Source organism: Canis lupus, chromosome 15 (genome assembly GCF_011100685.1).
Source record: "Canis lupus familiaris isolate Mischka breed German Shepherd chromosome 15, alternate assembly UU_Cfam_GSD_1.0, whole genome shotgun sequence".
Classification (NCBI taxonomy): Eukaryota; Metazoa; Chordata; class Mammalia; order Carnivora; family Canidae; genus Canis; species Canis lupus.
In genome coordinates, this window is record NC_049236.1 from 15,430,879 (window position 1) to 15,445,096 (window position 14,218).

A 14,218-nucleotide genomic window follows, 5' to 3' on the forward strand; every position below is an offset into this window, starting at 1 on the left:
TTTTTTTTTTTTAATTAAGGAAGGTGGTTCTTGGATTGAGCCTTAAACTTAAGTAGGTGAGGGACGCCTGGGTGGCTCAGGGGTTGAGCAGCTGCCTTCAGGCCCAGGGCTGATCCTGGAGTCCAGGGATCGAGTCCTGCATAAGGCTCCCTGCATGGAGCCTGCTTCTCCCTCTGCCTGTGTCTCTGCCTCTCTCTCTCTCTCTCTCTCTCCCTCATGAATAAATAAACAAAATAGTTTTTTAAAAAGTTCAGTAGGTGATTTCTAGGCGAAGGAGAAAGACAACCTAGAAAACAAGAGCAGCAAGGAGAGACCAGAATTATACAACAGCATAGTTCATTTGGTAAGGGCGGCTTGCCATGACCTAGCCTTTGTCTAATGATATCAAACAGTGGGATTGACAATATTTTCTGTGCTTTACATATATAAACCATCTCTTCACAACTTTATGAAGTAGAAACTATAATTATCCTCATCTTAAAAAAATGAAGAAAACTGAAGCATAGAAAATTTATGAAGCTTGCTCTAGTTCACACAACTAATACATGTTAGAACTCAAATCCAGCCGGTCTGCTTCAGGGGTCTGTGAGCTTAAGTACCAGGGTCCCTTCTAGGAACTGAGGACACTTAAAGTTTTAAATGTCAGGCCTCTGGTCACCTCACCTATTAGTGGTAGAACCAGAACTCAAACTCAGGGCTTTTGACTCAAAGCTCCAATGCTCTTTTATAATAACATCAGATGTGATAGGAATTATATAGTGCCAGCCAAATTGAAGTTAAATTTCAGTCTGAGGCAAATATTTGCTGGAATTGAAATTACCATATCTTTAAGTTGTAGACATTGTACAGGAACCTTCACTTTGTGCCTGAGTGTACTGGGTTTAAGTCCTGCTGTTTAAATATTGATGAGGGTCCCAGGACTGAACATAATTATGGGTAAAGGTGCAGCATTATTTGCCAATTTGTTGTCAAATAAATTTTTTTTCTGAACATTGCATTTCACACTTGTATTTCAAAAGTGATACCATTTATTGTAAATCAAAGAGTACCTTTATTTTGAATCAGTAAGGATTTATGACCTTTTACTATGCACCTTATCTGTGGTAGCCACTGTAAAGAGATTCTTTTGAAGGTCAAACAAGTTTATTACCTTGAGTTTAGAAAAACAAATTAATCTGATTTGTTTCTGCCATTGGGTTCTGCAAATCTAGATTCAGATACAAGCCTACATTTGTGTTTATAGTAATATCTTTCATAGTTGGGGATAATGAGAAGATGGGAGCAAATGGCTGTTATTGGAGTCATCGTAAGTCATTTTTTACTTTTCAGAGACCTAATATACTTTTATTTATACTGTTAATTCTAGTTAGAAGTTTTCAATTTTTTTCAAGAAATACTCATATCAGAAGCCCAGTTGGTAAACTCTTTTTAAATAAATTTTTTATTCAAATTTGTTTTTTTTTTAAGATTTTATTTATTTATTTGTCCATGAGAGATAGAGAGAGAGAGGCAGAAACACAGGCAGAGGGAGAAGCAGGCTCCATGCAGGGAGCCCAATGTGGGACTCGATCCCGGGTCTCCAGGATCAGGCCCTGGGCTGAAGGCGGCACTAAACCACTGAGCCACCTGGGCTTCCCTTTTTATTCTAATTTGATTTAAGTAACATATACTGTGTAATTGATTTCGGGGGTAGAATTTAATGATTCATCAGTTGTATATAACACCCAGTGCTCATTACATCAAGTGCCCTCCTTAATGCCCATCACCCAGTTACCCCATCTCTCCACCCACCTCCCCTCCAGCAACTCTTTGTTTCCTGGAGTCAAGAGTCTCTTATTGTTTGCCTCCCTCTCTGTTTTCATCTTAATTTATTTTTCCTTCCCTTCCCCTATGTTCCTCTGTTTTGTTTCTTAAATTCCACATATGAGTGAAATCATATGGTGTTTTATCTTTCTCTGACTAATTTATTGCACTTAACATAATACCCTCTAGTTCCATGCCTGTCATTGCTAATGGCAAGATTGCATTCTTTTTGATGGCTGAGTAATATTCCATTGTGTATATGTATGTGTGTGTGTGTATGTATACACATACACACACACACACACCTCTTGGTAAACTCTTACGCCTTTAAGAGTCAGCTGAAATATTACCTTCCTATAAAACTTTCCCTGTCTTTTCTAAGACTTAGATGTTACCTTCACTATATGCCTACTGCATCTTGGATATATCCCTGCCATGACATTAATGATAGTATATTGTAGTTTACTGATTTTGTCTTTTCCACATAATTGTGAGCACTTCAAGGGAAAGGGCCAGGTTTCTTTAATTCATATGCCTCCTTTAGCCCCTCTGCCCTGGCTGGAGCTGAAAGTATATATTGGCAAGTCAGAAATTATAATAAAGGTATGTTTACTCTATAGCTAAACTTTCTTATTGTGGTTATTGGAGTTGGAAATGACACATTTGACATTAGTGAGTATCAATAACCTAAATAGAAATAGGGTTAGTGGTTAGTACTGTATGTGCTTTGAGTTTTGTTGATTTTTTTTTCTGTTGTTTTTTCTATGACCACAGTTTGTGAAAATGGAATTCCAAGCAGTAGTGATGGCAGTTGGAGGGGGATCTCGAATGACAGACCTGACTTCCAGCATTCCCAAACCTCTGCTTCCAGTTGGGAACAAACCTTTAATTTGGTACCCATTGAACCTGCTTGAGCGTGTTGGATTTGAAGGTGAGCTTTGACAATTAGATGTACTCATAAAATTTTGAGGATGTTTGATCTCAGTGATTTATCAGCTTTATAAGAGTGAGAGAGAATGAGGGAAGACCAGGACTCAGCACTGGCTAGAGACTGTCCTCTAAATTAGGAACATTGGAGTGCTCTATTGCTGTATAAAAAGGTTGAAAAGACAGCACTATTACTGTGTTAGAGCTGCTCTTCACAACGATCCGAGATGAGGGATGCCTGGGTGGTTCAGAGGTTAGGCATCTGCCTTTGGCTCAGGGCGTTATCCCGGGGTCCTGGGATCGAGTCCCGCATTGGGCTCCCTGCAGGGAGCTTGCTTCTCCCTCTGCCTGTATCTCAGCCTCTCTCTCTCTCTCTCTCCGTGTGTGTGTGTCTCTCATGAATAAATAAATAAATCTTTAAAAACAGAACAAAACAATGATCTGAAATGAGCACAGTGGGAATCCAAGTTAGTACCTCATAGTCAGTGCTCACTATGAATCTGTATGTACCCAATGACATATTAATATATTAAGGGGCACAGTATTGAAAAGATAACTCAGGCCTTGATTTCTAGGACCTTAAAGTCTAGATACAAATATAAATAGAGGGGACATCACTACAGATCCTGCAAACATTAAAGAGATAGTAAGTGAATATTATGAACAACTTTATGGTAATAAATTTGACAACTTAGATGCACATTTTAGAAATAATGCTTTGGAAACTGTATAAAGAATGGATTTGAGGGAGTTGACTACAAGCAGGGAGATAAATCGGGAAATTGTTACAGAGTCTACACCAGCAATAAAGAGGACCTGAACTAAAGAAGTAGTACTAAAGATGGAGAAGAGGGAATATTTGAGAAAGTTGATGATTAATGGGGAGAGAGAATGGAAAAAAAAAAGAAGAGTTCCCTCTACTTTTTGCTTGGGTGACTAGATGGTGATGCCAGTAAGTAGGAAAGGTATTAGGAGTCAAAGAATAGGTTTGAATGAATATAATGAGTTCAACTTTGGCCGCAATGAGTTTGAGGTGTCCTGTGGTTAGAAATTGCAAATCCAGGCAGCCTGGGTGGCTCAACAGTTTAGCCCTGCCTTCAGCCCAGGGCCTGATCTTGGTGTCCCAGGATCAAGTCCCGTGTCAGGCTCCCTGCATGGAGCCTGCTTCTCCCTCTGCCTGTGTCTCTGCCTCCCACCTCCCCCTCTGTCTCTCATGAATGAATAAATAAAATTTAAAAAAAGAAAAAAGAGGGATCCCTGGGTGGCGCAGCGGTTTAGCGCCTGCCTTTGGCTCAGGGCGTGATCCTGGAGACCCTGGATCGAATCCCACATCGGGCTCCCGGTGCATGGAGCCTGCTTCTCCCTCTGCCTGTGTCTCTGCCTCTCTCTCTCTCTCTCTCTCTCTATGTGTGACTATCATAAATAAATAAAAATTAAAAAAAAAAAAAGAAAAGGAAAAAGAGAAATAGCAAATCCAAGTACCAGATGGAAGTGGTTTCAGATCCTGGGGCACAGTCTTGCGTTCCATTGTTCATTGAACTATGTGAATTGCCTTCCTGAGACAGACCCATGAACATTTCTATGTAGTGGTCTACATGACATTGATGTTAAGAGATGTTTTAGGGGTACCTGGGTGGCTCAGTGGTTGAGCGTCTACCTTTGGCTTGGGTCATGGGATCCAGTCCTGCATCGGGCTCGCTCCCTGGAGCCTGCTTCTCTCTCTGCCTATGTACCTGCCTCTCTGTCTCTGTGTCTCTCATGAATAAATGAATAAAATCTTAAAAAAAGAGAGAGATGTTTTAGAAAAGATTTTAATATTTTATTTTTAAGGTTTTATTTTTAAGTAATTTATATACACAACTTGGGGCTTGAACTCACAACCATGAGATCAGGAGTGACATGTTCTACCTATTGAGCCAGCCAGATGCCCCAAAGATTTTCTTTTTAATACACTTTAAAATATCATACTATCCTTTCATAACTTTTCATGGATTTGTCATCAATAACTTGTTTTTTCTTTCTGCTATATCTTTAGTTATGGTTGGGGTTGCCTTTTGTGGTATATTTAATACCCATTACATAGGAAATTTCGTCTCACTAAGGCTCACTCAGAAATTGATGAGTGCCTCCTAAACACAGGATTCTGGAGGGTTTTTTTGTTTTGTTTTTTAAGATTTTATTTATTTATTCCTGAGAGACACAGGAGAGAGAGAGAGGGGCAGAAACACAGGCAGAGGGAGAAGCAGGCTCCACGCAGGAGCCCGACGCAGAACTCGATCCCGGAACTCCAGGATCAGGCTCCGGGCTGAAGGCCGCGCCAAACTGCTGAGCCACCCGGGCTGCCCAGGATTCTGGAGTTTAATAGCAAAGTCTTGAGTTCATTTTCTTCATATTGTTCATGAGTTTAGAGAAGTTAATGTAGCCCTGGTCAGCATTTTTGTTTCTCTCCACACATAAGAGTCTTAGTCTAATTATTAGACTGACTGTCCCATATTTGCAGTTACTCTCTTCACTTTATCTACTCTATCTATAATGTTCTCTCCAAAAAAATAAAATAATGTCCTCTCCAAGATGTTATCCTCTCTAAAATTCTAAACAGCATCAATCACCCTGTCCTCTATGGTTTTATCATACTTCACACTTTGTTTTTCTTTTTCTTAAGATTTTATTTATTCACGAGAGACACACAGAGAGAGGCAGAGATACAGGCAGAAAGAGAAGCAGGCTCCCCACAGGGAGCCTGATGTGGGACTCAATCCCAGGACCCTGGGATCACCACCTGAGCCGAAGGCAGACACTCAACTGCTGAACCACCTAGGTGTCCCACATTTTGTTGTTTTTTGTTTTATTTATTTATTTATTTTTTTACATTTTGTTTTTCTATCTCAGTACTAACCAACATACTCTTTTATGCTATAATTAGTGTCACGGAAGACATCTCTCTGAGAGCAGGTACTGTATCTCATTCATCTTTGTACCATCAGCATCTACATAAAGTGTGTACTAAAGAGGTTTTTGGTGGACTTGATTTTATCTTTATGTATCTCAAAGGCCATCCTTTCCAGGAAGCCTTCCTTAGTTAGTCATTTTTTTAAAAAAGATTTTATTAAAAATAAATAAATAAATAAATAAATAAATAAATAAATAAATAAATAAATAAAATAAAAAAGATTTTATTTATTTATTCATGAGAGACAGAGAGAGAGAGGAAGAGACATAGGCAGAGGGAGAACAGACTCCATGCAGGGAGCCCGATGTGGGACTCGATCCCAGGACTCCAGGATCACTCCCTGAGCCGAAGACAGACATTCAACCACTGAGCCACCCAGGCGCCCTCCTTTAGTTAGTCACTTATATGTGTAATTTCTCCATGTTAAGTTTCTTAAGAATAGAAACCATGTTGAGTTCATTTCTGACTTCTTAGTGCCTATTTTTACTTTATGTATTAAATGTATTTGTATTTATTGGTGGAATGAGTTGGTTACTAAAAGCAAAGTGGGGAATGGAAGAAAGATGGGAGAAGGAAGGAAGGGAAGTTAAATTATTTGGAAAAGAAAGAAAGAGGAAGGAAGAAAGAAGAGAAGGGAAGAAAATAAAAAAGTATGATTACTTTTCTGAAAGGGAGAGATCATTGTTACCTGGAACACTATCATGGAACAAGTGGAAAATGAGATGCTAAAATCTGATCTTCAGACATCAGTAACACATGTTATGTTGCAGTGAATTACATTACCCTACCAAAGATTGGTAACAAAGATCTCCAGTTTTCTGTCATTGGTTACCAGCTATATGGGTAAAATGAAGACACCTGTTATTGAAAATTACCTCTTAGTAGGGTTCATTGTGATACTCAATGAAGCACTCATGGCTTCCTGGTGGGAGGTGGTGATAGCTCTTCCTTTGTAGTAAATGAAGATTTATTTTTTATTTATTTATTTATTTTGTAGTAAATGAAGATTTAAAATGTGATCCCATTTGTATATGCTTTGATGAATGTTCTTCTGAGTTCTTTTTATCAAGAAGTGGCATGTAATATATTAATGTGCAACCTCTAATCATCAGACCTGAGTTTTATCTTGAATCCATTGCTCACTAGTTGTGTGAACCTGAACAAAGTCACCTAATATCTTTTAGTCCAAGTTTCCTCATTTGTAAAATGAGATTGTTGTATGCATTGAGAGAATGCATGTAAATATATTGAAAAGGCTCAATAATATTAGCTGTTATTATTACGTCTAGGAACAGACCACATCTTTTTTTTTTTCTTTTTAATAATTTATTTTTATTTATTCATGAGAAAGAGGCAGAGATATAGATGAGTGAGAAGCAGACTCCCCTCAATGAGCCCAGTGTAAGACTCCATCCCAGGACCCCGGGATCATAACCTGAGCCAAAGCCAGCTGCTCAACCACCGAGCCATCCAGGTGTCCCTGAAACAGACCACATGTAATTGACATAGGAAACCATTATCTAAATGAATGAGAGTTTTTGTGTTTTTCCTTTTGTGCTGTAGAAGTCATTGTCATCACAACCAGGGATGTCCAAAAGGCTTTATCAGGAGAATTCAAGATGAAAATGAAGCTAGATATTGTGTGTATTCCTGATGAAGCTGACAAAGGGACTGCAGATTCTCTGCGCCAAATATATCCAAAACTTAAGGTGAGAATCTATTCTTGATTTTTATTGTTTCTTGAAGATAAATATTACTTTATGTTTTCTCAATGCATTTCAGTTTACAATGCTTTGTTGAAAATATATTCTTGCGTCACATATTTTGTTGCCCATGTACTCTTCAACCTCATTTTACTTTTACTATTTTTTTAGGTTTATGTATTTATTTATTTATTTAAATGATCTCTACACCTAATATGGGGCTCAAACTCATGACCCCAAGATTAAGAGTTACATGCTCCTCTGAGCCAGCCAGGCACCCCTATTTTGATTGTTAATGAAAATTTAGACATTTAGTTATCATAGTCACTGATTTCCAATATTTTTGAGTAATTGTACATCTTTATAAAAAAGATATACTTTTTAAAAAGATTTTTTATTTATTCATTTGAGAGAGGCAGAGAGATAGCGAGAGCATGAACAGAGGGAAGGGTGACAGGTACAGTGAGAAGCAGACTTCCCACTGAGCAGGGAGCCCAACACAGGACTCCATCTCAGGACAGAGGGAGAAAGAGAATCCCACGCCTACTCCATGGTCAGCTTGGAGCTGGACTCAGTTCCACAACCCTGATATCATGACCTGAGCCGAAATCAAGAACTAAAAGCTTAACTGACTGAGCCACCTAGGATCCCCCATGAACAAGCAAAATTAATCTATAGTGATAAAAATCAGAGTAGCAGTTGACTCTGCAGATGACAGATTGACTGGAAAGAAGTACAAAGGAATTTTCAAAAATTCTGGCCCCTCACCCCTACAACATGATAACACTTGACCTTTTGGTCTACTTGATTAGATACTAGCAGGGGCATATGGATATGAGGACATAGTCTCCCTGCTGGCCTGTGGCATATGAACTGAGAAATATCCACTGTAAACTGTTTTTAAATTGATGTCCTTTGGAAAAAATTCAGTCTGTATGATACTGTTGTCATCTTGTTTGAATTGGGGAGCAGACTCTTCTGATATTTCTGGTGACTGCAACCAAATGTAATAATATTTTCAACCTGCCTATGCTGTATAGAACAAAAAATTAATGCAGAAATGTACATGGCCTTTCTCTCCACCCCACCTTTATTGGGGAATAATTTATACACAGTAAAATATAGATATTAAATACACAGTTCATTGAGTTTTGACAGATACGTATACACCCTGATTACCATTACCCAAATCTAGAACATTGCCTTTACCTCTGAAAGTTCCTTTGTACTTCTTTTTAGCGAGCGCCTCCCTCAACCTCCCAGCACTCCACCCCTCTAGAGTCAATTCATATGTTAACTTTGTTGTTCATGAACTAGATATAAATAGAATCATACAATTTTATTCTGGTTTCTTTGGTTCAACATAATATTTTTTAGATTCATTCATATTGGGATCCCTGGGTGGCGCAGCGCTTTGGCGCCTGCCTTTGGCCCAGGGCGCGATCCTGGAGACCTGGGATCAAATCCCACGTCGGGCTCCCGGTGCATGGAGCCTGCTTCTCCCTCTGCCTGTGTCTCTGCCTCTTTCTCTCTCTCTCCCTGTGTGACTATCATAAATAAATAAAATTTTTTAAAAAATAGATTCATTCATATTATAGAGGATATAACTAGTTTTTTATTCCATTGCATAAATATACCACTATTTACTATTGATGGTCATTTGTGTTGTTTCTAATTTTGGGATATCATAAATAAAGTTATTGTGAACGTTGTTCTGCAAGTCTTTTGGGAAAATATTCTAGTTTGTAGGGTTTACTGTATTAGAAACTGCTCTATGGTTTTCCAAGTGGTTATACCATTTTATACTTCCATCAACAATGTATAAGGGTTGCATTTGTTTCACATCTTCATCAACAGTTGGTGTTGTCAGTCTTTTACATTTTAACCATTTTAGTGGATATATATATGTAGTAGTATCTCGTTTTAATTGTGTTTCTCCGATAATAATGATGCTAACCACCTTTCTATGTGGTTATTGGCCATTTGCATATTTTTATGGAGTGTTCAAAGCGTTTGCATATTTTTAAATTGAATTGTTTACCTTTTTATTATTGATTATAGAAATTTCTTAAGTATGCTAGATGCAAATCTTTGTCAGATATGTGTTGTGAATATCTTCTGTCAGTCTGTGACTTGCCTTTTTGCTTTCTTAATGGTGTCTTTTCATGACCAGAGGTTTTCAATGTTGATGAAATTTAGATTACTGCTTTTTTTTCTTTTATAGTTAATATACTTTTTGTGTCCTAAGAAATCTTCGCCTATCCCAATCTTGTGAAGACATTATTTTTTTTAAGATTTATTTGTTTGAGAGAAAGAGGGAACACATAAGCAGGGGAGGAACAGAGGGAGGAGGGAATCCCAGGCAGACTTCCTGCTGAGCGTGGAGCCCCACATAAGGTTCAGTCTCATGACGCTGAGATCATGACCTGAGTTGAAACCAAGAGTCAGGCAATCAACTGAGCCACCCAGATGCCCCAATAAAGATACTCTTTTATGTTTACTTCTAAAAAGGTTTATTAGCTTTTATGTTTAGATGTCTACCCCATCTTGATTAATTTTGTATGTGGTATGATAATAGAGATAAAATTTACTTTTTTTCTTTTTTTTTTTTTTTTTTTTTTTTTTTTTTAATTTATTTATGATAGTCACAGAGAGAGAGAGAGAGAGAGAGAGAGAGAGAGGCAGAGACACAGGCAGAGGGAGAAGCAGGCTCCATGCACCGGAAGCCCAACGTGGGATTCGATCCCGGGTCTCCAGGATCGCGCCCTGGGCCAAAGGCAGGCGCCAAACCGCTGCACCACCCAGGGATCCCAATTTACTTTTTTTCTATATAGATATTTGTTCCAGCACTATTTGTTAAAAAGACTTTACGGTCTCTGTTGAATTGCATCAGTACCTTCATTGAAGATCAACTGACCATATATGTTTGGTTTATTTCTGTTTTCTCTATTTTGTTTCACTGGTCTATTTGTCTTTACTTCAATACCACATTGAATAGTGTCTTCTTTTAAAAACATTTTCTTTATTTATTTAAGAGAGAGAGAGAAAGAGCGAGAGAGAGAATGAGCAAGTGGGGGACGGGGAGAGGGAAAAACAGGCCCAATGTGGGGCTCGATCCCAGGACCCTAAGATCACGACCTGAGCCAAAGGCAGACATTTAACCAACTCAGCCACCCAGGCACCCTTTGAATGATGTCTTATTTCAGCTTTATAGTAAGAATTGAACTGAATCTTAGATCAGTTTGGGAAGAATTGCTATCTTAATATTGATTCTTCCAATCTTGAACATCTACTTATTTAGATTTCCTGTAATTTCTCTCAGTAGTGTTTTATAATTTCCATTGTAGAAGTTTTGAACATCTCTTGATAAATTATTCCTAGGTAAATGTTTTTAATGATGTTGTAACTGGTGCTTTTTCAAAACTCCATTTTTCAATTGTTTGTTCCTTAAATGTAGACATAAAATTGTTTTTTGAATATTGATCTTGTTAAATTGTAGATTCTTCAGGATTTTCTATATACATCATCATGTTTCTTGTAAATAAAAACAGTATTACTTACATCTTCCTTTTTAATCTTTATAATTTGTTTTTGTTTTTTTTTTATTGTCTATTGCCCTGGCCAGGACTTCCAGTGTGGTGTATTATAGACATTTCCATTCACTTTTGGCCTCTCTTTTTGTTTTCCTGTGCTTCCATCCAAGTAGGTTTTAGTATTTCTGACTGGAGTGGAGATTTCCAACACCATAATGTTGGGTGTGTTACTTTCTGGACTACAGCTGCTTATTTCCTTAGGGAAGATATGGGGAATTTCACTAGGAAAATGAAATGATAATTCTTTTCTTTTATAGGATTGGATGCCAGGTTTACCAAGAAGCTTATGATATTTAGTGGACTTCCCAGGGACTATTTTAGCTACAGTCTAAACGTTTAGGATGGAGGTGTAATCTCTTTGCTCCCTGATGTTTAAGTCTTAGAAATGTTATTTTTACCCTAACCTGGAGCTAGAGATTCTAGAAGTCTCATGTGGGACTTGTATAAGTAATTCTTAGAGGCTTGAGAGATACTAGTGACAACTATAAATAGGAGTGGGCGTGTGGAAGCAAGTAAAGTAACTGCCAGTAGGGCATTTTACTCCCAAGTTACTGCTGCCTCTTACGGTTTTGACCATTGAATCCTTATATTAGGGCTCCCCCTTGAACCTAAGGTAAGAGTCCTCATTAAGTCATTCTGCACAGTCTCATTTCTTTTCCTCCTTTAAATATGATTTTGTTTTTACATCATTTACATGGCACCTTTTACATATAATCCTACTTGCGTGCCTTCTTCTTGAGCTGTGACTTTGGCTAGCAGGTCTCTGCTATCTTTGCTCTCTCAACTTGGTTTCTTCTATACCAATGGCTTCTGAAATCCTGGCTTTGCATCAACTTGCATTCCAACCTGGAACAGAGGCAACAAAACTAACGTGTGGAGGAACTTAGTAGACTCCTAAATAGCCACTAAGATCAAAGTAAGGCCTGAGCTAAGCCAAAATTTAGAACCATCTGGTTGGGATCAACATAAACTTGTAGGAAAGGTAATGGAAATACATATAAACAGTTGAAGAAAGTGAAGCAGCCTCAGAAAGCAGTTTGTTGGTGTTTGCTAAGAAATGTCAAGTACCTATCTAAAGTACAAAGTTGTACCCCCAGGCTGTGCTGTACTTTAAAAGCAGTGACCCTTTGAGCCAATTTATTTATCTTACCTTGTGCCCACAAAGCAGCTTCCTAAACCTTTGGGGACTGTTTTGGTCTGTTTTAAATAAGATTTTAGGTAAGATTATTCCCTTTGAGATTTGGGGGTTTATTAGCTTTCAGTTCTTTTATCTTTAACCCACTTCCTCCACATTGAGTTCCCCAAATACTACTGTGAGGTTATCCCATGTGGCTTCTGCTTTTCTAGAGAAAGACCACCATAGCATATTGGCATTACGTGGCTATTTTGTTTAAAATGTATTTCACCATTTTAATTGATAATCTTTTTCATTTACATTGCATTTGCTAAGTATATTGCAGTTCTATTTATATGTGGAAACTTTATCACTAGTGCTTATAGGATATTGAAGCTGGACATCATATTTTGCTATGTGTCTTTTCCACTAACAGATACATATTCCATTTGGTTTTATTCTTCTGGCACTGTTTTCTACTTCATTTTGCCTTATCTCATTCCACAATTTTTGCTGACTTACTGGCTTCTCACTTTTTATTTCAGCTGCCCACCCTCTTTCCCTGACTTATCAAGAGAGATTATTGGCTCATTCATTCTCCCACACCCTGAGTGAGCGAGCTCCATTCTTATAACTGGTGTTGGTAATATGAAAGTTCTTAGATTTTAAATCTTCTCCACCATAGCGTTTCGGATTTGTCGATGAATGATTCAGTTTTATCTATGTCTGAACTCATTCATTTAGCAAATATTTATTCAGAGTCTACTAAAAATAATGATTATAAAAAATAAATAAATAAAAATAATGATTATAATTGCTTAATCTATTAAATACCAATTATAGACCATAGTTTTTTTAACTTCTTGTCAGGGAAAATTTCAAACATGTACAAAAATAGAACATTGCTCAAGTATCTATCACCCAACTTCAATAGTTATCATCCCATAGCAAATCTTATTTCATTTATATCCCCACCCATCTTGCTCCCTCTCATGTTCTTTTGAAACAAATCTCAAAACATATTATTTTATCTCTGTATCAGAATATATTACTAAGATGAGAGCTCTTTAAAAAAAGAAAAGCCATATGCCATTAATAAAAACAAATTAATAATTCTTCATTATCAAATATCTATTCAGTATATGAGTTTCCAGCTACCTCATAAATATAATTTTAGTGTTTATTTAAATCAGGAGGCAAATAAGGACTGTAATTACAGTTGGTTGAAATGTCTCTTTTAAAATATAGATTTTCCCTCCATCTCTTCTTTTTCTTATAATTTATTTGTTGGAGAAATTGAGCAATTCATTTTCCTTTTTTTTTTTTAACATTTTTTTAAAGTTTTTATTTATTTATGATAGTCACAGAGAGAGAGAGAGAGAGAGAGAGAGAGGCAGAGACATAGGCAGAGGGAGAAGCAGGCTCCATGCACTGAGAGCCCGACGTGGGATTTGATCCCGGGTCTCCAGGATCGCGCCCTGGGCCAAAGGCAGGCGCTAAACCGCTGCGCCATCCAGGGATCCCAGCAATTCATTTTCTTATATATTTCCCCTCCCACAGTCTGCATTTTATTGATTGCAACCATGTGGTGGTGTTTAATAAGTATCCCTCTCTTGATATTGGTATTGGTATTGGTAGTTGGACTTAGAAGCTCTTGGCTTGAATTTAATAAATTCAAGTTTTGAATTTAGGGATAAAACTTTCTAAGGTGTGTTCTTCTATTTGGAGGCACATAATTTTTTGATTGTCTTTCTTTTTTTCTCTCCAGTCTTTTGGCTATCTGAAGCTTATTTCTAGTAGATTCTGTAGGAGGTCTTCATGATATCGATGCTCAGCAGATTAGCTGCAGCCTTTATATTTCAAAGCCAATTTATATGGTTATAAAATCTCTGACTCACATTTTTTCCTTGAATATCTTAAATTCCCTCATTGATTCTGTTGTAAAGTGTTGCTGTCCAAAAAGTGCTAGTGAAAATCTTTCTTTACCTTATGAGTGAGTTGATCTTTTTGTCTGGATTCCCAAAGGTGGTTTGTTTGTTTGTTTGTTTGTTTTTTAAAGATTTTATTTTTAATCTCAATACCTAACGAGGGGCTCAAACTTAGAACCCCAAGATCAAGAATTGCATGC

At 37.5% G+C, this 14,218-nt stretch overlaps 1 protein-coding gene across 1 annotated transcript in view; it reads left to right on the top strand.

Moving 5' to 3' along the window:
- Positions 1 to 14,218, top strand: part of EIF2B3 (eukaryotic translation initiation factor 2B subunit gamma) — a 144,448-nt gene that overhangs the window by 1,083 nt on the left and 129,147 nt on the right. Inside the window, exons 2-3 of the mRNA XM_038558254.1 lie at positions 2,578 to 2,734; positions 7,244 to 7,389. Of these exons, the coding sequence (XP_038414182.1) occupies positions 2,587 to 2,734; positions 7,244 to 7,389 (294 nt within the window). The 5' untranslated portion in view covers positions 2,578 to 2,586. The remainder of the gene's footprint in view (positions 1 to 2,577; positions 2,735 to 7,243; positions 7,390 to 14,218) is intronic.